The sequence below is a fragment of the Colius striatus genome, chromosome 1 (genome assembly GCF_028858725.1).
Source record: "Colius striatus isolate bColStr4 chromosome 1, bColStr4.1.hap1, whole genome shotgun sequence".
Taxonomy (NCBI): Eukaryota; Metazoa; Chordata; class Aves; order Coliiformes; family Coliidae; genus Colius; species Colius striatus.
Window position 1 is genome coordinate 73,747,084 of NC_084759.1, and position 24,231 is coordinate 73,771,314.

The 24,231-nt window shown below is 36.2% G+C and overlaps 1 protein-coding gene across 1 annotated transcript in view; it reads right to left on the reverse strand.

Annotated features, from left to right (window-relative positions):
- Nucleotides 1-1,244: 1,244 nt before the first annotated feature.
- The window catches only part of ANOS1 (anosmin 1), a 133,137-nt gene continuing 110,150 nt past the window's right edge, over nt 1,245-24,231 (reverse strand). The window contains exons 10-14 of the mRNA XM_061988544.1: nt 11,631-11,725; nt 9,279-9,450; nt 7,821-8,041; nt 5,000-5,141; nt 1,245-4,311 (exon numbers count right to left, since the gene is read on the reverse strand). Of these exons, the coding sequence (XP_061844528.1) occupies nt 4,253-4,311; nt 5,000-5,141; nt 7,821-8,041; nt 9,279-9,450; nt 11,631-11,725 (689 nt within the window). The 3' untranslated portion in view covers nt 1,245-4,252. The remainder of the gene's footprint in view (nt 4,312-4,999; nt 5,142-7,820; nt 8,042-9,278; nt 9,451-11,630; nt 11,726-24,231) is intronic.

A 24,231-nucleotide genomic window follows, 5' to 3' on the forward strand; every position in this document is an offset into this window, starting at 1 on the left:
CTACAATATAATTAAGTAAAAAGGGAAAATTTTACATATAGAGCTCTGTTAATTACTTTGTAAATTGTACTTTACTAATATATTCAGTAGAGGTAATACAGTCATTACATTTCATGCCCACAACTGAACAATGAGTTTTGGCATGCAAAACCATATATAATCATCAACATCTGCAGGTATTCATTTACAATTTTTAAATAAAGGGTTTTCTTACTTATTTAAAACTACATGCAATAGCTTATTAGCATCATATTCCAGGTTACAATGCACAAGTTTGCATAACATTATTTTTAGTAATTGATGTTCACAGGTACTGATCAAAAGGGCAGGAATATACTTGGCACACAGTATATGAAAATGAATTAATAAATAAGTCAATATCACAACTACATTTACATATACACAAGACAAATTTTTTTTGTTTTTATGATGTTGTACACTGAATTTAGAACTGTCTGGATCCCACACTTTGTTCTACAAGGCCCTGACTTTAGACAGTATTCAAGCATCTCTTGACATCCACGCTTTATTCAAGGCATCACTAAAGCTCATTCTTAACTGCACGGGTGTACTTCCATCCTACTGACTTCTTTTGTGTACATGGAAGTTTCCTCTTCTGCAAACCTTCCTGAATCAGAGCCTGCTTATCTGAAACTCTCCCTGACTCCAGGTGGGAGTATAAAGGTTAAAGTTCTGTGTAATAAATTAACTCAGTATCAAGGTTTCTGTAAAGTTCTTCTAACATCAATGGTAAAATTCCCATTTACATGAGCAAAGAGTATTTCTTTGACTTGGTGTGTGACCATGTATGTCAGTGTTAGCATTGACACACCACATTCTCTGCTCTTTCTGAAGTCACTAAGTTGAGGATGTTTAGTATTTCAGAAGTCAGACCTCTTATTTATTGTCTATGTTCTATATTATTAATGAATATTCAAGATGATACACATAGATGATATAGCACAAGCTCTGTCTTATTTGAATTTCTGCTGCTCTACAAGCAACTCAAAAATGGTCAAAAAAAGATATAGCAAGAACAAATCATTCTCTTTAACAAACACCACCAATGAACAATAAAAAAAATCCACAAATCAGTTAGTAAAAATGGCATAATCTTACAATTCTCTTTTAAGAATTAAAGATAAACAAAATTCATCCTGAAGTCAAACAACAAATCCATCAGAATTGTACAGAGCAAATAATATATTAGTGTAAAGATGCAGAGTATTAAAAAAAATCCAGTATCTGTATTAACTCTGTGTATATAACATTATTAGAGAAAATAAATCTTTAACTAGTGAATCAAGTTACGAATTACAACTCTCTTGCTGAATTAAATGTGAGTTAGGCTAGGAAATTAGGATGTTATCCTGTACAATTCAGCAAACAAGGCTTTATGAATTAGGCACTAAGAACTTCAAATCTGTACTGCTAAATTCAAAGAATAATCAGAAAATCACTCACACATGGGAATATAACATCCATGCACGAGTTTTGCTGACCTTGTATTTTTGATTTTTTATTTGGAGGGTGACTTTAAAGATGAGTCGTTGAGTTGATTTGTAGTAGGAAAAAAATTATTTACTTCTTAGTGGACTCAATATCATACAGTTCAATATGATTCTACTTTTTCTATCTTTATTTACAGTATCAATTTTAAAAGTAAAATCCCTCCATATTCTTGTAAAGTCCACTGTTGCCTTTAAAAGTTGAATGCTTCAAAAAGACTGGCATCAGCAAACAGTAACCATTTTGATTCATTTCAGAAGAATGAGGCTTCCCCTCAGCAATCAAGACTAAGGGTACAGTCACTCGGGGCTGCTAACTTCCAGTTTATCTACAAGCCAGATTTGATATCATTGTAATAAATACCAACATCTATGTTCTATGCTTTACCATGCCACTATGAATGACACACAATTTCATTACTCTTAGTCGAGTCACTACAGATTTACTCCAGCATAACTAGAATAGACTGTGATTAAAAGGTTTGGACAGAATTTTTCAGGGAAGCTGGAGGTACTTTCCCTGACCCCACTGACTCCTGCTCTCAGTAAACACCATCGAGATCACGTTGAGCCTTACCTATGCACTGTGCAATCTAAATGTTCAAGCAGAGCTGCACACTGGGACGATTCAAATGGTGTTTTCTTTGTAAAGACTTGTATGCATCAACAATTTCCATCCTGACAAAAATCTCTGAGTCTCAGGCCTTCTGCCAAAATGGAAAATAAACCTTTACACTACCAATTTGATGAAGAAGAATTCACCTGTTTATTTACTAACGTGTTTTGGAAAACGGGAGTTTATGGAATGCTGGACGAAGGAGGTAAAACCAGCATAGCTTTTAATATTTTTACAACTACTGTTAAAGGCTCAAACCACGCAGCCGTAGAAAATATCTGGAAAAGTTTTCAGCTATTGAGCGCATATCAAAAAAGACAACATACAAAATAGCAAGAAAATAGAAAAAAAAGAGTCCTTCAAAACCAAAGGTAGAAATCTAAGAAAACTGGAATGAGTGATCAGAAACTAATGCAGTTTCCTTCACTTCCTGTGGCATTAACCCACGTTAAAAAAAAAAAAGGCAATTATCTTCAGTTCAGACAAATTGTATTTGAATATTTTGTGAACATTACATAACTGATCCTCAGTTTCAGGTACGAATTTCCTTCTCTTTGTATTTTCTTTTCCATAAAATAGTTTGTCATCAAGAGAAGGAAACTATATTTATTATTAATGTCTAAGTTTCTCGCACTGAATATCTCAGGCAAATTCAAGGTACAGGTAAGACTAGCATCTGCTAGTAGAAAGAGTGGCCACCTTGTCAAGTTTGACTCCTGAATTTTTGAGGTACATCAGTGTCATATTGATATTCAGAGAGCAACAAAAATAGTATTAAAGAATGCAGAAGCACTTCGAGCAACTTTAACATTAGAAGCTGATTATGAGTATTTGCATGGATGTTTATTGGCAGATACTTTCTTCTCTCGGTAATAAATCCAAGCAGTTTCTGTTTACTGTAGAGGTATGTCTCTCTGTGTGGCAAATTATTCTAGACAGTTTATATTGCACAATAAGGCAATATGAATTCCCTTACGGTTAAAAAGGGCACCCTTCTGTCTAAATTTGAAAAATGCATTCAAATAAACTATAAGCCAATGTTTTCCAGATGCCAGACTATTGTCACGTAATTCTTTCTGTGAGCTGAACAGCAGAATAGAGCCAAAACGTCCATCCTTCTGTTCAAAAGATCCACAGGGAAAAGAAATATGTGCATTAAAATCCAAAGCCAAAAGTAGCTCTATAGCTACTTGAACAATAAATGTGCCTCAGAATTTCAGTTTCTGTAATATTCATGCTAAGTATTCAGGCTTTTTTACTAGAAACTTGGACTTTCTTTTCAAGCTATTATTATACCTTGAAATATTAAATACCAAAAATGATAAGTGGGATTTGAAAACTAATTCTTCCAGGATCTATCAATTAAATGTATTCATTTTCAACAATTCTATTAATTTCCATGTTTATTTAAAATGGCCCATTCACCTTGTATATTTTTCAGCTATTAACTACATTAATAGAAGATCTACCTGCTAATACATTACCACTTTAGAACAGATGGGTGATACAAATCTATCGCCATCCTCATCTGTGGTGATATTGCAACTACTAAATACTATTTTAGGATTTCAGCCACTGGTATTTATTTTACTTATGTCTTTATTTCAGACATATGGTGATCTCCTTAATGGCAAAATACACTAGGGTTTAAACTGGTGACAGGCAGAGCCTTAAGTAAAATAGGTCATTTAAACACGCTGATGAGAATATGGCCTTCAGTGTTCAAATGTATGTATACAACACAGGACAAACTTGCAAATATTAACATTGAAGTCACTAAGAGAAAAATCTGTACACACTGCACCACTTCAATCTACTTTAAACATTGAAATACAAAAACATTATAACACACTTTTGATTTTCTCATAGATGCTGGCTGTGGTCTTCAGTTTGTTGAACAGTGGTGGTACTGAAATAATTCTTTATGTATGAAGCCATGATTCTTTATGTATCATGGTCTTGGTGCAAATACAATTCTTCATGGCTAAACTACAGAGAAGTTGATAAATATCATACAGGATGGTAACTTCCACTGGAAAACTGCGTTAATTGCTCCTACAGATGTGCCTTTTCCTATCTCTCATTTGGGAGCTCAGTTTTTCTCTAAGTTATTTGTATAATTAACAGTCTAGTATTTATCTGGAGGTGGCTTGTAGTGATGTGGATGATGTTGCTTCAGATGAGGTCCTAAACAGAAGAATAAGAGAATATGCATGTATCAAATCCTGAATATCTATTACAAACACTTATCCATGCTAAATAGGCTTTTGTGAGGCCTTCAGCTTGCAATCCTTCAGCTTATAAGTGAACTGCCTGTGCTGACAACTATGTCCATGTCCAATACAGACATCTTCAGTGGGACTGTGAAAGGACAAAAAGATTCAAGCAGATGAATCTTGAACTAATTAATACTAATTTTTACTGGGCTTTGCAACATCAAGCTGTATGGTTCAGAAATGCATCAAGTGCTGGAAATGGCCATTAAGAAGTTTGCATTGCTTTAGAAATATGAACAGGCTCTACCCAATGCATCCAGAGTAATCTAATCCTGAAAGCTAAGTAAACCCAGACACAGGTACTTCCTGGAGGACAGATCAACTTTGAATCTCAAGTGCTGTGGGCATAAGCCAAAGAGCTGTAGTAGAAATAAAGGCAAATCCCAGACCACCAAAATTCAGAGAAAGACTGCATTTAATGTTTCCACCATTGCTGAAGGATAGTTACGGAAGGGAAAACCCCAGTATTTTCATACATCTTAAGTTTATGGAATGCTACTGGAACCAATAAAGATTCTAAGGCATGAGCAAACTGTTTACATGTGGAGGACTGAAGTTTTGCAACACACACTCACATATCAAAATGTTGTAGGACTTACTGTGGGGTGAAAATGGAGGAAGGTCGGGTGTTCGGAACAATTTTATTGTAGCTGGCCCTTCCCCACCAGTTGTCAGCACTTGAACTTCTAACCGGTACAGCATTGATGGCCTCAGATTTGGTACGGTAAGTACATAATGATCCTAAGAACAAATAAATCACATTAATTCAAAGAGCATCTAAAAATAAAACCCGGCACTCATTCACACAAGTAAGTGGATTAAAAAAGTTCTGTCACTCTCAGAACCCACAAATTATTTTCTTAGAATTCTCTTAAAAGGATTTAGCATATGCATCACTTTGTTGGGAAAGCTTGCTTTGATTTTTTTGCTTGCCATTGCCTTTGAGCAGACTCTTTTACCATGATGTTATAGTCTCATGTGTAAAAGGTCCAAGTTGTTCTTTACCATCTGGAAAATTGACGATGTGTTCATCACTGAAAAAATTAAAATGTAACTTCCTAATTATTCTTTTTAAAAAACCTGTTCATTATATAAACTTGGTTTTATTTTTGATCTGACTGTGAATTCTGCTAAAGGGTAGATTAATTAATAGCAGGCCTGGGAACCCTGCTGCAGCCAGTAAAATAAGTGTGGCTGCACTGACTTCAGCACATTTGTCCTAATTACATCGTTAGGATTTGTCTTCTGTTAATCCAATCTCTGGCATGCAGGACTCGCTTTTCACAGCTCTATACCTTTCATGGTCATCCACACCTGTGCAAACTAATTTCGGAGTAAGTTTATAAATGCTCCCAAGTGGGAATACATCTGGCCAAAGACTAAAAGGTATCAAGAAATCAAAAGAAGTCCCGATTCATTCCTGGATAAAAAGGCCCAGTCCCAGGAAGGAGACAGCCAAACAGTGCAGGCAGGGTGTGCTACTGCAACCAATCAGACTATGCTGGACAGAAACTTGCAGGGTAAGTTCTTCTGGCTGGCACTGCATCCAATGCCATGTGGGGGCACCTAAGCGAGCTGTGGGCATAACTGACCATTTGATGTTACTGCCAGAGCAGACAGTAAAGGGGAAAGGAGCGAGAGAGAAAAGGTGGGGGGAAACATGCAGCCTAAACTGCTGAATTAGCATATATTTTGAGATGGTGCTGCTCTTAACAGATTGTGCTGAAGCTATTCCACCTCAGTATAGAATATCAAATGAGTAGGAGGGAGAGGAGTGCATTGCACTCGTGCGCTTACTCTGCTCATTCAGGCACTCCTTTGTTAGCTGGGACCTGTGCACTTCAACCCTAGTTGTGCAAATGTTAATTTTTTATCAGACAGAGGCTACCAACAACGAGTGCTTGATCCTCACTGTAAACTGCACTACATTCTAGTGGTTTCTGTGAGGTAGAAGATACACGGTTTCAACCTAAATCAGAGTTTGCTGCAAATTAACCAGTTGCCATAAACAGATACATATCGTGATAGAGAATTAAATAAAAGGAAACTCCAGGCTCTACAGAAGTGAAACGAGAGGAAATTAAAAGAATCAAAGTATAATAATGCAGATGAAAGGTTTTAAATAACGCTTTATATATATTTCAGATCTAACTAGACCAAAAACTTATAAGGAATAGAAATTCTGAATAAAATACATGGCTCCTAAAAAAGAAACAAAGAGGAAAACCAAATTGAAAATCAACATTTCATAGTCTGTTACTTGGTTTATTATTGTGCTAAAGTGTCTGTTCACAGCCAAAGGTCTGTGACTGAGTAACCACTTATGGTAACCCTTGGTAAAGAGACCAAGCCTGTATCTGCACTGCACTTCTACTCTGGATTGTAGGTTGAGCTTTAAGTGAATCAGCGTAGATCACACCGAGTCTGTATTAAGCTGTAACAAAACAGCTCCTCGCACTGTGTGGTAGCTTGCCCCATAGTTTTAGAGCATCTGTACTAAACTTTATTGCTCTCCCAAAAAAACAGGCTTTGAAACATGGGTGCTAGGGCAATCTGGTAATAATTAAGGCAGAATGGTGAGAACCTTATCTTGGATTTGTGGAAAACACATTGAACACAATGTTTTGTCCAACAAAACATTTTACGTATTCTTTGACGAAATAAATGCTATGAAAAGATTTTCAGCCAGTTGTGCTCTGGACACAATCACCTTGATCCACTTCCCTGAAGTGAATTGAAAGGCTCCCAACATTGTTAGCAGACTTGGGATCAAGGCCAGCTGCTTAAGCCTTTTTGTTGACTCTGGGGCATCTGGCAGTAGAGTCTGAATGAAGTGCTCTTCACCTGTCTCTTGCAGATGAGGAACTGAAACAGCAAAGGCCATCTCAAAGCAAACAGCAGGAAGAACTCAACCTGCTAATTTTTGCACTTTCAATAAATACTGAAATCCAGTTCTTTAAATTATTTGTTCATTGGACAATGATGCTGAATGGCAGTGTGGGGGAGGTGATTTTTATTTTCCTTTAAGCAATAAGTGACCCAAAGAGAAAATTATCTTAAATCCACCAACTTGACCAATGAAAAAGGAGTAAAACGATAGTAAATGCCAAGTTGAACAGCCTGTTCAACAAAAGAAAATAAAAACTATTTCCACACAGATTATCACTTCCCCTCTTCAGGCTTTTCTCAGACGATAGTTAATAATTTGACAACTGTGCATGTTAAAATGTTTAATGTATCAAGAAGAGTAGCTGTGCTTCGTATCTCCAGCAAGGAGGAAAAATTAAGCACTTCCTCCTCCAATCTGCTTGCAGAGTCACAGAATACTATGCATGACATCTGCATTACCACTAAACATCAAAAGTAAACCACGTACGCATGCACTTGGGAAGCAGCTAGCAAAGGAAACAACCCACTTACTGCTGGCAGTATCTGCGACTGTGATATGATGCTGTTGGGCAAGCTGTTCTGACGGCTTTCTGTGGTTACTTCTGCCCAAGTGACTTGAAACCCTGTCATGGGCTGGTGAAGTTCTGCCTTGGATATCTTCCAGGAAAAATGACCGGTGATGTTACCTTCCTGAACAATGAAAGACGCAGATAGATTCTCGGGTTTGGCCAACACTTTGGGTAGAACTGGCACTATAAATTTGGAAAGCAAAAAAATAAGCTAAACTTTGAGAGATAACAGTCTATAATGTTTATTTAATTCCATACATCAAGGTCAGACAGAGCTCTCCTTCTGGTGTTACCCAGGGTTCTACCATCTTTCTGGCAGTGCATTTTCAGGGTTAACCAAGTCCTCTCTTTGATAGAGTTCATTGGCATTTTGAGCCAAATTCATTCAGATCATATGATGTTAGCTGTAGATGACAGAAAGGACAGCCTGTGGCATGTAAACATATAAGCACTTCATTCACAGGTAGCCATCCCCCTGCTCCTCTGTGTTTCAGAACACATATTTCAGTTTTGGGACCGCAAGAAAATACCCAGGATAGCACAGAATTCCATGATGCAGGTTAAATTAAAGTTGATGTTCCAAAACTGTAGTACAAGTTCATGGGGGCACTCTGATTAGAAGAAATATATGTCTGAGTTGCAGCTGCCCAGGAAGGCTGTAATGCTGGAAACTGCCAGGAGGTGCAGTTAAGAACTGGCAACAGTGGCCACTAGGATTCTAAGATAACCCATGGAGCATGGAATAACCCTGTGGACAGCAGGGATTCAAAGTGATAGGGTCACCCTCTAACTGAAGAGAGAGGTTTCCAGACTTGGCTGTGCAAAACAATGTCTGACTTGACCTAGTGCTAGCAACAACCCAGCTTTGAGCAGACGACTGGACGAGCTAACCCCAGAGGTACTTTCCAATCAATACTTTCATAATTTAGTGATTTCCATAACTCTCTAGCTATACCTACCATTGTGGCAATGCTTTAAAATGTATGAGTTCTGTTATTTGAGGGCGAAATTAACATAAACAAAATCAAACTGAAAAAGCACCTTGCATTAGTAGCAAAGCGTTGAAAAGATGGGTCATGCAAGTATAATGGTTTTTAGAGTTAACATCCATCACTCTAAGAAATACAACTGGGAAATTGTTTCTCCTTACAAAAATCAAAACTGTGTAATAATGAACACCATCATGTTTATAAACGGTCCACTAAAGTTATCACCCGATTGACAAAATAGTAATATACCAGCCAAAATCTATACTGCTTTGCATTTTGGTTGCTTTTTCACATAAGCATTAACTCATAATTTTATTTGTTCTGAATCTTTTATTTCCCATTTTAGAATTGCTTTTAAAGACTTTTTTTTTTTTCTTTTGTGATGATAAATGCATTTGAAACCATTTGGCTAGTTCTCCAGATTGTCTTACCTGCTTCAGCAGGACAATTAATGTGCTTGTGGTGTTTTTCTTTAAATGCAGAACATGGTGGAGTGACAAAGAAAACACTCTCAGCCTTAAAACGACCTTTAGATTTTTCAGGCAAAACAGTTACTTTATATTTGCATGAAAATGACAGGTCCCTCAGAATCATGTAGTTTTCCTACAAGAAAAATGAAAAGATCACATGCTGCAAATAGGGCTCTAGGAAAAAAAGAAACTGAAAAATAAGGTTGGCAGATGATGAAAAGATTTTTCCAATAAAATATTTCCTGATATGCCTAACACATGCCAAACATGGATTTTACTCAGAGAACAAAGCAAACATTGCCTATATTATGGTTATTTTCAGCAGTAAAATATATTAGCATGATATTTGGATGTGCCTTTCAATTCCACAGAGTTCCTTCACCAAACTGCATTAAAGTAACTGGCTTTAAACATTTACAACAGTCTCTCTGACGTGATGGCAGTGGGGGTAGCAATATGAGGATATAAATGCTAATCAAATTAAATAAATGTAAGAAAGTTGAGTTAAGCTGCTGTAAATGGCAGGCTTCATCTACATTTAACTTTTTAAAAGTGCATTTAAAGTGCAGCATGCCATTATGGATATACTTTTTTCCTGCTTTAGTACATTAACTACCTTCTTATCAGGAAGAAAGGCTCCACAGCTGAACTACAAAGCACAAGTCAGTGTTTAAAGACAAAGACTGCAAAAGAAAACTTTACACAAAGTTTGTTCTGCTAAATTCTTAACATTGGCTAAAACACTTTTGAAAATCACAGCCTGAAAGCTTTATTACAAATCATATATGAGGGGGGAAAAAAAAGAAGTTTGTTTTGGTTTGTTGTTTTTAGGTTTTCTTTCTTTGTTTTTCTGGGAAAATATTCACCAATATCTTACTGGCTAAGGTTAAAAGTCTTTCAGTGCCTTTCAGATCTTTACTTCTCTTCAGAATCATGGACTTCCAGCATTCTTCTGCATAGCTCTCTCTGTTTTCTAATACCAAATTGGATCAGTCTCACCTTTACTTGCAAGGTCATTTTTGATGGGACAGAGATCATGCTGAGAATGGATGACGCCCTGCCTTCTGCCTGCTCTAACAGGCTTGACACCTCCTTAAAATCATGATAGGACTGTTTTTATGTATTCTGAGAGGGTATACATGCTTAACACTGGTAAGACCTATCATATTCAGTGCCAAAACTTTCATAGCATCCTCTTTCTTCTGTTTACTTGTAATTATTTTCTTCCTCTGAAAAAAACACACTTTCCTGAAGTAGATTAGAATAATTACTGTAAGGTGATTGAGAGGAAATAAATGACCGAATCCCACAATGCATTTGGGCAGATGTTCAGAAAGTCTTTCATGACTCTTAGTGGAAGTAAATTTCTTAAATGTTAACTTTCTCCTATCTTCAATGTGCATAATAGTGGGACTGACAATAACATTATGTCACAATTATTTTTTTAGTCTACCCCTAATATTTCCTTTGCTGATTCCATGAAGCAGTAAGTCTTACAAGCTAACAACTGCCTTTATGAGAAATTATGTCTTTTCATTTACTCTACTTTTACATGCCATTAACTGCACTGAGTTGATCCGGTAGTACAGGTCAGAGTAAGAATGAAAGGTGAATGGTGATTTCTTCTACTCACCATACCCCACTAAATCAGCTGCAACGCACTAATCACATTACTGTATTTTTCACATAATGTATTAGAGACAGATGACACCAGATTGCCAACAAATTGGGTATGAAGAACTGCCACTGCAATATATTTGGGCTCACATGTACTTATGTAGAGCTTTTCTCGTTATCTGCTATATCTGACTTTCAGATTTAACATCTACTATTTTTCACCTACAGCTCTTTTTTTCCTATTATTATTCTCCTCAGTGTTGTGAAACTCATCTGTATCTTTTCTAAAAGAAAATTTGGTTTATTAAACACTCTTATTACTGTTCAGTGTTCTGAGTTCTACAGTTCTGCAGTAATAATCATGTATATATAGCTCCATGTGCTACATGCTGTAGAAGTATATAAGTACTTAGATAAGAAGTTAGTTTGTCTGCTCTTGTTTTATGAATAACATCATGGAAAAACATTAAATTAGTCTAGTGTGGATTTAGTAGAAAAACAAACAACAAACCAAACCCCAAAACAGTCCAGATGCATCATTTTTATCTGTTGCGAAATTAGAATGTAAAAAAGAAACATTATTACTTATCTATGAAACATGGTATAAAGCACACTGTGTTATGTTACAGAATCATTCTTTCTCTTGCAGCTCAGAAGCTACTCAAGAGTCAAGCAGAGGGCTGAATAGAGACTTACATAAGTCATCTCTGTTACTCTCCCAAGCCCTTTGGTGTCATTGTGTGTACAGGACTCCAGTAACCAGTGGACTTGGAATTGATTCATGCTGACATCTAAATGATATAAAAAGAGAAGAAAAGATATATATATATATTATGCTTTCCCCACTGCAATTGTTCTGACTTCTCTGGAGAAAAACAGAAGTTTTACGTATTTTACAGTTAGTTTCTTGCTTGTTCCTAAGCATCCTTTAACAGAATGCAGGAAATACTACCCATTTATGTAATTTAAATCTTATAGCAACTAATGGAGATATAATTAAAAATAGTAAACTGGCATTTTCAGATTTATAAGTATATTCTGCTTATTTTTTTTTTTAAATCAAGCATTTAAATGGAGCATAACCCACTCCCCCAATACTGCTACTTGTAAACATCCTGCAGAAGATGGGAATGACATTATGTCTACTGCCTGTGCTTGTTTATATTGCCAGAGCATCGCAATACCGCTGACTGGCACTGCTTGTGAAATCTGGGCCTGAAGATATGTGAAAATGTGTGTAAATCCCTGAGCTTTCTTCGTTTAGAATATAAGACCTGTTCAGTATCTGTCCAAATAAAATTGCAGTCTTGACTCTTAGGAGTAATAGTGAAGGCTTGAGTTTATCTCCATTTAAATCAAACACAAAACTTGTCACGGTATCAATAGTATAAACTTCCAACCCATTTCCAGCTCTTCTAGCTTCTTGGCTAATACTGATTGCATAAGGAAACAAAGACAATAAAATAATTAGACAAAAGAAGAAAAAGTGATCAGATGGTACAAATGCATCCTGCCTTTTTTCTGGACTTACTGCTCTTCTATATTTATACAGGTGATGCAAAATTATGTCTGTTACAATTATTTGGCTTGGTATCACATAGCCACTAATGCCAAATGCCTGATTGTGGGTTGCAGGAGGGAAAACAAATATCTTTGATGCCTTAAGGACTGATCTAGTATTAGACTGCCATCAACAATTTGGATGCAGAAGGGAATGACTGCAAACTAAAGAGAAAATAAGTAATGTCTCAAACTAGCTCAAATGGTATTGTGGTAAAAAGACTGATTAGCAGCTCCTTGAAATAGGATTTTTCAGCAGCTATCTTTACAGTAACAGGTATGCTATCTGTGTGATTTCTTTGGAAACACAACATTTTTTTTTCAATACAAAATCCACAAAGAAATAATTTCCTGCCTTGTGATTGTTCCCTCTCATTTAAAAATAAAGAAATGGATGTGCTTTCACTTGCCTCTCAGTTGCTGAGCTTTTTGATTTGATGCCTCTTGGATAAAGACACAAGTGCATTTGTAAGCAGGTTTAATCTGATTATATCTTTTCCAATACACTTAATTATTGCCTTTCACCTGCCTGCACTCCTCTCGTGGGACAAACAAAACACCTAGTTTCATGGGATCTGAAAACTTCATGCAGCTACATTACTCATACTATATTACTCACATACTCTCTGTGACAATTAAACACAGTAAATCTGTTATTGATTGTGTATTATCTGATACTCACAACTTATTATTTTAAAATACCTGCATGTAAAGTGCAACCCCCTAGTAACTCAGCTCTTTGTAAAGCTACAGAATAGCTTTTTTCATTTGTAATAGTTTTCATCTAAAATTCATAAATAAATCACTCTTTGTTTGGTAGAGATTACACAAGCCAATTAAGCCTTGTCATTACCCAGCCACCAAGACACATACCTCAGGTAGACTATTGAATATCACCACGTGGGCAACTGTGGAAGGATAAATCCCAAGCATCAAGAGCTTACAACAGCTCAGTATCCAGATATATCAGTGCAGAGGTTGATTGAGCCTTTGCTCAGAAATGTAATTAAACAGGTGATTTCATTCAAAACTTTTCATTAGAAGAAGCCTTTTTGACTTCCCTAAACCTTTATTTTCAAGACTTCTTCAATTCTCATCTCTATTTTCGTGACTGCTGTTATCTAAATTTTTTTTATTTAAGTATTTTATCTGCTTTTTGTAAAAATAAAGAAACAAGACAAAAATTAAAACATTTTTTTTTCCTTTTAAAAAAAATCTGTCTTCTCAGGGTCTAAAACCAGAGTAAATTTGGACTGCAAAACTGAAATACAATAGGCAAGTAACTCTTACACAAGATTAAAACTTTTTTTTTTTTTTAAATAGGGAAAGGTGGGACATTTTGTGATTGAATAAAGCTAAAAGCACAAAAAATTCAAAGTGTATATGCACACAAAAAGTATGCATATTAAATAAGACTGGTTTAGAAATTATCTTTAATTTTTTTAAAAAACAGGACACAAAATGTAAGGAATTGTCTAAAGAGACACATACGAGAATTCAAAATACTGATGAAAATATGCATGTTTTTACTAAGTTGCTCATAAAGCTCATGGCTCTAGAGTTCTGCTTTTATGCATTATACATCTGATTTTCTGTTTACAGTACATTCAAAAGAAAAGCTTCTCCCAGCCTTCATTTCAATAATATATACTCTCCTAGTAAGATCACTACTATAATTTTAATTTAGATTTAAGTTTTCAACTGGACAAGTCATACAAGCTGCAATCAAGCTGATTACCTGCCATTACCACCAAAGTTAATAGTTCTGAATTAAGACCAGTTACGGTTAATACACTGTAACGCGTTGCCACACCTGTTTCTGAAAAATCATTGTAGCAGTTAATATTAACAGAATTTCCAGTATCTAATGAGACTGGGTTTGGACAGTTTTATCAGAAAGCTCTGCTATCTCCTCTAGAATAGTTACATAACATTGAAAAGAAACAGCTAGACTCCTTCAGTCTAGTTCCCTGATATTTCAGATATCACAGCATAAAGCCATTTTTATATATATCTTCAATCTCTTTCTTAATAATTTGGAGTTTTATTGATTTTGTACTTCCAATTAGGAATCTTTATAAAGCTTTATGACTTCATTTTCTCACAGTTAGAAACTATAATATTTGACACTAAAAAGACTAATGCTTGCACAAATTGAAAGCATTCATATTTCCCAGAACTCAAAACACCTGCATAGAAACACCAAACTTGAAGGACATACTAAGTGCGAGCATTCATTTAAGCAACTCTAGGCTAGTTAAATTAGCCAACAGAATAGTCAAGTAATACCTCCTTAAAGCACTGTTAGAGCAGACAGCTTATTTTCAAGCAATTACTTTTATTTTCAAGTTCCCTTAAATAATTAAAACCAAAAAGGAAACCAGGAAAATTACTTTAAAAGTCCCTTAAAGGTACTGATATTTAAGTGAACTCCAGCTGCCCAAGTCAAAGATTTTTAGATCTTTCAGATAGAAATGACTGGCACATGAGAGTCATGTGACAGATATGACTGGCCTGACTGGCCAAAACTATTTGGCTATAATTTTCTGAAGGATGAAATTAGTTCCTAAATTTAAGAAATTGTTCCTATACAGATACCGCATGACCATGTTCTTAAAATTCCAAATATGCTTAGCTCTTTTGCTGAAGAAGGGTATGCTGTTTTGTTGGACAGAAACCTTAAATCTCTAATCAGAAATGTATTGATCAGGGGATGCTCTAAGGTATGTTGAAAAGATACCTCTTTTGATTTCCTCCCTCTTATGTATCACACAAATTTAATTCACCCACCTTTGATTTCACATTAATATCTCCACAAAGCTATCAATTGTTTAAGAAGATGCTCTTTGCTAGATTTATCTTCTTTCTCCCTCTTCAAACCTAAACTCTCTAGTTCCATTTTAATAAAAATAAATATATTTCAGATTTTTCAGTGGGGAAGAATGCACAGTTATTCTGTAGCTTCATGTTGCAAAAGAAGCTCAAAATCCTGTTAATGTCAATGCCAAATACATCTATTTTTGATTTTGAAAAGTTCAGGTTAATATGCATAATTTAAACATCTTAGATTGAAAAATTTTGCTTGAAGTATTGCAACATATTCTAAGCCACGGTTGCATGATGGTTGATAGGAATATCCTAGGCTTACATTCTACACTAATTAAATCTCAATGTCTCCACGGGATATGAAGCTCTAAGACCAATTCAGAAAGATCACCTAACACAATGTCAGGTGCCAATGAGTGGCTGACACACCAGAAGGCTGTGCTGCCATTCAATGAGACCTGGACAGGCTGGAGAGTTGGGCAGGGCAAAACCTAACGAAATTCAACAAGGGCAAGTGTGGAGTCTTGCATTTGGTAAAGCCCACATTCCAATACAGGCTGGGGAATGAACCATTAGAGAGCAGTGTAGGGGAAAGGGACCTGGGGGTCCTGGTAAGCAGCAGGATGAGCATGATGAGCCAGCAATATGTCCTCATGGCCAAGAAGGCCAATGGCATTCTGGAGTATATTAGAAGGGCTGTGATTTGTAGGTCAAGAGAGGTTCTCCTTCCCCTCTACTCTGCCCTCGTGAGACCACAGACAGAATATTGTGTCCAGTTCTGGGCCCCTCAGTTCAAGAAGGACAGGGAGCTGGTGGGAGAGTTCAGTGCAGGGCCACCATGATGATTAGGGGAGTGGAGCATCTCTCTTATGATGAAAGGCTGAGTGAAGGAGCTGGGGAAGAGGAGACTGAGGAGTGATCTCATTAATGTTTACAAATACATAAAGGGCAGCTGTCAGGAGGATGGAGGCAGGCTCTTCTCAATTTTCTCCGGTGATAGGACAAGGGGCAATGGGTAAAAGCTGGAACATAAGAGATTCCCAAGAAATATGAGGAAGAATTTCTTCACTGTGAGGGTGACAGAGCACTGGAACAGGCACTGCCCAAGTGTCTCCTTCTCTGGGGACATTCAAAACCCACCTGAACAAGTTCCTGTGTGACCTACTCTAGGTGGTCCTGCTCTGGCAGGGGAGTTGGACTAGATGATCTTTGAGGTCCCCTCCAACCCTTAAGATTCTGTGAACTCTGCAACCTTTCCTAACTGTACTTTGTTTACATGATTCTACAGTTTACTGAAGACAAACTAAATAACAAAAAAGTGACTTTTCCTCATCTTTGCCAACATTTTCCACATTTCTATTCTGCTGTATATTTCCAATACTGCCAGATACATGAATAATTTTAACTAATGTGGTTTCTCTTTTTTCTACCACGTTAATGTAGACAGCTCCTTTCTTTGCCTCAAATACTTTTTTTCTGCTTTGTACTACATGTATTTTTGCAGAAGGGTGCCAACTTGTCAGTCATGAGGAGCTGAAGTCTGCTTTGTCACCAGAAAATTGGCATACCATAGGCAGGAACAGCAGTGAAGTTTGTTCACACAACTCAATGCCACCAATATGACAATAACCTACTGTCTCTCCACGGAACTAGGTAAACCAATTAGAGACATGTATTTCCTTGCATTCCTGTTCTCCATAGCAAGAAAATTACAGCAGAATGTTTTGGGAACTGGGACTAGTTCCACCATCGGTTTGCTGGAGGTCTTTATACAAAGCACTTCATGGCTCCTTACCTCTGTTCCATCCCTGTCAAGTGGTGATAATGGTAATAGTCTCTGCTGTAAAAGTATTTTAGCTCTAGAGTTGTATGTTATTCTGTTTGACGGGTTGTTGTTGGACGATAGCTCTTTACAATGTGGTATAAAAATGCCAATTAATACTGGCTGTGATGGTGCTATTATGCAGGCAACCAAATTACAAAATCTTATTAGAAAGAAAAATCAAATGGGATTTGCTGGAAAACAAGATTTCAGAGCAGATTTGTTCAACAACAGTAGCTCTGATTAATTGCAATTAAAATGTCTGGCATCAATAAACTCTGCAACATCAAGCTGATCTCTGTATTTGACAGGATTTGAAGTAATTAACAAATACTGTCTGATGGACTTTCCCATAGGAATAAAATATAATAAAATATGGTAAAAAAGTAAAGATTATAAAATAAGACATACTTATATGAAAACCTTTACATGGTGCATAAAAGTATTAATTTATATAAATAACAAGCATATGTCAAATTACTATTTCAGTAAAAAAGGAAATGCTGTTCTGTATTGTTTGTCAAGTTATCTCAGCAAACTGACTGCCTCCATAATATACACATATAATTAATGCGCTAACTGTATGTGAAAAGGAGTTGCTATCAAAGTCTGGACTATAACTAGCCATATGTAAACCTGCTGTCTTCATTCAAACCCAATCTTCTTTAAAACAGAATGTTGTAAGGAGACTGAAATTTCTGTGAACCTACTGAGGAAGGAAATTACTGAAAGTATTTGTTCTGCATGTAGCTAAATCTTTGCATTTATTATATAATGTTAAAACTGATATTTTGTACAGCAAACTGCAGTGATTATTTGTGACTGGCCAAATGGGTTTTGTTTTTCTTCTCAGTCCGAGTGGGTTGATCTTACAAGCTTCTGAGCACTCTGGCCCTGATTCAACAAAGCACTTAAGCATACGAACAGTCGTGTTGACTTCAATAGTTAAGAGTAGCTAATGCATCAGGCCAGAAAGTTTAATACCCATCAAGATTGAGACACTAATAACCATACAAACTATAGTTAAAAGATAGTCTTGAACTTGTCTTTGATTGTCTTAAACTAATGGGAAGATGGAAATATAGTAAAATTAAGTAATTTCCTTTGTGGATCATGTGCCTTGCAGCAATACTGCTCTAATAATAGGCTATAGCAAGGGGTAAAGATTTTGAATTTAAAATCACTGCACAGGGTAGAATATGCAGTGAATATTCAGGGCACATTAAGTGTATGTCTCCATATCGACAAGCTTGGTTGTTTCAATGCAAATTTACGGTATGATTTTGGGGAGCTCTGTATAAAACCTGTGTCAAACACACCATCCAGGACAAAAATTTATCTCATTGTATGGGGTGGTGAAGCTGTGCTAGGGCAAACGTAAAACTAACAAAGGTAAATGGTGAAATTTATGATGCCTTGCATGATGAAAAATATTTTATCATCTCTGAAGCATGCAGAGATGTGTACAAATCAAAGGCTTCCTGAGGAAATGTTCACACCCTATCTTCTACTGGTATGTAACCCTTGATGCACATTTACAACCATGGATGTAATACAACACAGCACTGTTTCCAACCCTTCATTTTGGCAGAAGAACAAGCAGTAGTGTTTGCAGCATAACCTGTCTGTATTTCCATGGGAAGAACTGCTATGCAAACAGTTGAGATAAAACATAATGAAGTATGTTCTGCTCTCTCAGGCTTAAGATTATCTGTTTATCAGGACTCCATTCTTCTCCTATACGCAAGCTTCCATAAACACTTTTTTCTCTTAAAAATAAGTTGCTGGAGAGGTCCTTAAAAATATGCAAGGAAGGCTTAAATATGGGAAAAATCCAAGTGAATAAATGAAGCAGTACTATTTACTACTAGTTCTCTCAGTTTTGAAGACACCATTAGTAGGAAATGATCCACATGCTATCTATTGAACTGTAATAACATCATGACTGAAGAACATTTGGGGAAGGAATACTTCAATGTACTGCAGAGAATCAAAACATGATCTCAGTCAGTACTTGACCAGAACATTTATTTCTTCACATATTGGTTTGTGAGCTATTCTATGCCTCTCTGAAGGGTTTCTTGCCAACAATTGCAATCTGAAGCTAGTTATATGACAACAAATAAGGACAGAATAAAAAGTGTTATTTGACCTATGGTAGTTTAGCAAATGCAAAGCAAGTTATCAGTCTTAGGATACAAAGGTAAAAAGAATTTATCTTCAACTAATAATAAATGCTGCATTGATGAACTGACACATTGAGAGCCTTTCTGTACTCCTCTTTTCCCTACAAGAACTCTGTGGTTGATGTGTTCTGTCTCAGGCAGTTTAGGTAAGTTCTGTTAAAAAATGAAATGAAAAGAGCTCTAGCCCTCTAGCTGCCTGTGCATTAATTCACTCGGTGGTATTAAAAAAAAAAGAAATTCATAGTGTCAAATATTTGGTTTTAAAATTCATAGTATTCAGGACACCTCTGAAAAAAAGAACTTTTTCATAATCACCTATTCAAGCAGTATAATTAAAATAAACATAAAAAGCCTTAGCTGACATTTAAACTTCAGTCAATAAACACTCCCTTAAAAGGCACACTATAGTTTCCCGCCCTTACACAGAATATAAGTTATATCGATTAAATCACAAAGATTTTGTTTCTCACATTATTCCATTTAAAACAAACTTTCTTTTATAGAACACATTCTTTGTATAATACAACAAATAAGCCTTTCAAAAAATGATATTACCAATTAGTGTGTAATTTAAAGACGGGCCTGAGCCACAATATTTGTGTCCATATTTAGACCTAAGAGGCCTCAAGGTTGAAAGATATTTATACTGAGGGATTTAAGTTTGGGATTCTCTCTGAGATGGATTACCTCTACCCTCACTCCTTCTCCCACACACAATATCCTATACAAAGTGAGTTCAACAGTATCACATTCTGGTTTTCTATTACAAGGAAATTCACCTCTTGTAAGCTCCAAGACTCACAATAGCTGCTTGTAGCCTAAAAAGAAGCTTCCTACATTACTCCCTCATAGTCAGATTTTCAAAGGTATCTAAGCATCTAAACCCTGACTTTAATGAAAAAGAAACAAGTCCAAGGCTTGCTATGGTTATACATCTATTGAAAAAGTCACTAGGTACTCTATAATTAGCTTCAATCTTTTGTGTAACTTTGAAAAATCTGGACATTCATTTAGACAAGGAGTGTATATTGATGGTAGAAAATCTGGGAGTCCTTCTCAGTTCCAGAATGAAGGTACAGATCCAACTTACCCCTAACTCCACTGTGGAAGGAGATGCAGAGGTGCACCTGCTACTCCCTTCTCTCTCATGCCCTATGCAGAAGTTGTACAAGTGGGTTTGTATGCACGTACAATGCTACATCAAGTCCCAAAACCGGACTTTCATGGTATGCATCATAGCATGTCATATCAGAATGCTGCTTTGCTGAATAAAGTTAATGGCATATACAGTTTCTAAATCTGCAGTTTAAAACTACCGAGTGTCTGAGAAAAATAACAGAGTAAAACCAGGTTACACAATATCATATGCATACAGACATGGTGAGCAGAGCTTTAAGCATCTCTTATGTAAGAATTAGTATTCTAATGAAGATAGAATATGTAACTTCAAAACAAATTGAAAAACACAATTCTTCCTAGAACAAGCATTTAAAGCTCTGGAACTCCACAATCCAGAATGTTTTAGATGCCCTTCGTGGACACTGGATATTGTCATGGAAGAGGAATGCATAAAAAATGTATAAATACTATGAAATCATATTGGGTCTAGGAAATTTCGTGAACTAGAAGTTGTCTGAACCTGGGACAACAATCTATAGAAGCATTATTATACAACTGCCCTATTCTAATGTTCCTTTGGATTTGTTCTGGGCCATTGACAAGAAGAGAACATCTGCTGGGATGGACCTTTGGTCTAGACCTTATGGTCACAGGACTGGTGTTTAAGAACTCATTATTCATCAGCTGCAAACATGTGACTTCTTAAAATTTAGATTATGATTTCAGTGTCAGATAGATATCCTCTTTTGGTGTCTTTCCCTTCAACTCTAGCTACTCATTCAAATAGTTCAGTTTCCTTCCCTGTCTGTAGTTGTTATGCAGCTGGTTTTATGGCCACCTTATAAATCAGGCTAATTAAATAATACATGTTAAAAAGAGGCACATTGAGAACTGACCTAGTTTAGAAGAGGACACTCATCACGGAACTTCACCATGAGTATGATGACTCTCTGATAATAGTTTAACCCTCTCTGGATCATAAGCTAAATATTTTTACTTCAGAACTCAGGCAGGCAAAGAAAGTGCTCACAGTTATCACTCCACGGCTGATAAAAGGTGTCTTGCTAAAATGCAGTACTTCAGTACTCTTTTTTCTCTTAGTAGGAATGATATGATTGCTCCAGGTATGATATTATAAGAGTATAAAACAGAGCCTTGACCAAATCTGACCTATTGATGCAGTCTGGGGAAAGGATGGAAAGTATGGAGCTGGTAAAAAGCTTTCAGTTTTATCCCTCAATTACAGGGTCGCCTGACAATTGATACTGCCATTATCTTAGTGACACACTATACACATAAATTTGTGTGTATTTGTTGTTAGAATGTTTGTGGTAATACTCAAGAAGTAACAAGAAACATAGGAAACTCTGTACTGGGTAGACAGATATTTATAAACAAACATAAAGATGCTGGTTTTGAAAACACTTTTTTTCCTGAAGAAGTGAAAATCAAGAAAGTGATTTTCAAGCTGGCTAGTTAATTTTTTAAATGCTTTAAAGTGAGTTAAGTCACAGTAAAGTATTTCACAATGCAATATTGAATGGATATTTGCAGTCTGATCACAGGTACTCATCCCACATAATGATGGTCTATCTTTGGACTGCACTCATGGACCAGGTAATTTGCAATTACATTTCTATTTGATCTTTTAATGGAAGTTCAAAAGGAATCAATCTTAAATTTGTATTCAGTTATGAAGTTTAAGAATAAACAGAAGACTTCTTTTAAATAGACTTTCACAATTATTAAAGGTGTTCTGCAGTATGATTCAGCTCATATTGAGTGTTTGTGAACAGCATACATTAAGTCTTAAAATACACAATAAGTGCATCAACCATACAAAGTGTTAGAATTAGTTTGATGAATGTTCTGGACCAAATCAGTCCAGTACAGCCTTCAGCAGACATCAGTGTGTGCCTGCTAAGCAAAATCAGTCTCCTGTGCTGTCTGAACTCTGGGACCACAGTGGGTAGTTCTGATTTGGCTTCCGATATTCTGGGCAGACTTTTAAGCAATTCCAAGTACATTCCTGGGACTAATCTTTGGACAGACTTGCCCCTAAGCCTTTCATTCCAAGAGCATTAACCATCTACTCTGAAAGGTATGGAAGTCTGTAAGTGAGTGAAAGGCATTCAGTAATGGTTTTCTGTTGTTCCTGTGGAAACATGAAGAAAGGCAGTAAACTGTGCCCTTGAAAAGACACCTCAATATTGTCCTATTTTCAGAGGAGATGCCATTGAGTTGCTCCTATTGTACATGTGATTTTAAAACCGTACTATTTGTCCCACTAATCAATTGCATACTATTTGAGAAGTTCCACACTATCTGTTCTACCAAAATGTATTATTTGTTGATGTTTTTATCATTCTCACCAGTAACATTTTAAGTATTCTTAGCATGTAACACTTGGACACAAACTTGGACATTAGTAGTCTAGTAGTCAGTACAACTAGAGATGGTCAGATGCTCCCCTTTTCAGTCTCTCCAGGCAGCAAAAAGTCAAAGAGATTTAAAAATTCAGCAGTGAGATAACAAAAAAATTTATTCCTGGAACTATGTTAGGACTATGCAAAAGAAAGCTAGGGAGAAGCAGGGATAGGTCACACAAAGGATAACTGGCCACAACAGTTAAAGTTGACAGCATTACCTACCTCCCCAGGCAGGATGCCAGGGAAGCCCATAGGAGTCAGGTTTATCACATGTGGAAATGCAAAATTATGCAATGTCTACTGGTGAATTTCCAAACTGTTGATCTAGTCAAAGAGTCTTGCATTTAAGGCTGGATTTTCTGTTTAAATCTGTAAAAAAATTTACATTCTGGGTACCTACACAACTAGCTTTTGCTGAAATAATTTCTCTGTATTTTCATAAAAATATGAGGGGAATATATCGGTTGATACTCCACTATAATTAACAGTGACAACTTGTTGAAAGAAACATTTTGGTCACAGTGATACCTTCGAGTACAAATATTTTACTGCTTAAATATCTATAATTAGAAAATGGCCAGCTGCTCAAACATCGATCTTCCTAGTGCAACAGTTAATACGAAATTAAATAACTCCTTAGTGTTAAGCAACTGCTGCTGAATTCATTACAATAATAGCTAGAAACTCCAACTAGCATTGAGCGGTTTCAGTAGCTTCAATGGCACTAGTTCCATGAGAAAGGAGCACAGGATAACATGAGAAAGCTTTCAATTATTTTAAAACCTACATACAACATACCCTATTGCAAACAAAAAGTCAGCACATACAGCCACTTCATTTACCTCCCTAAACTAAGTGAAAGTTAATTTTGTTTTCCTAAGATGTGGTTTTAAAAGCATTCATGGCAGCTTTCTATTTGCTCTGCCTTGCCTTGCATTTTATTCTTCCTCATAATTTAATTCATTATTCTTATTTGGTTGATTTATCAGACAACAGAGGATTCTTAGCGGCTCCCTGCCTTAAGTGTTCTTTTTTCTGCTTTAGCATTTACCAGCAACACAAAGAAAAAAAGCCTGAAGCCAAGTCTTAATGCATTTTAAATATTTGTCTTTTGAAGCAAAACTAAAGGACAGAAATATTGATTTTAAATATCTAGAAGTACTTCAAATGTTTAATTTAAACAGGGGATATAAATGCTGATAGACTTCATTCAAAGAATCATGGAGGAAACTAAAGCCTTACTCAAGCAAGGAGAGTTATATTCTACTTCAAATAACAGGCACTAAGAAACAGTAGTGAAGGTAGGGCAACAGGTTAAAATTTTTATTGTAACTCGTTGCTTTGGAAAGAAATCA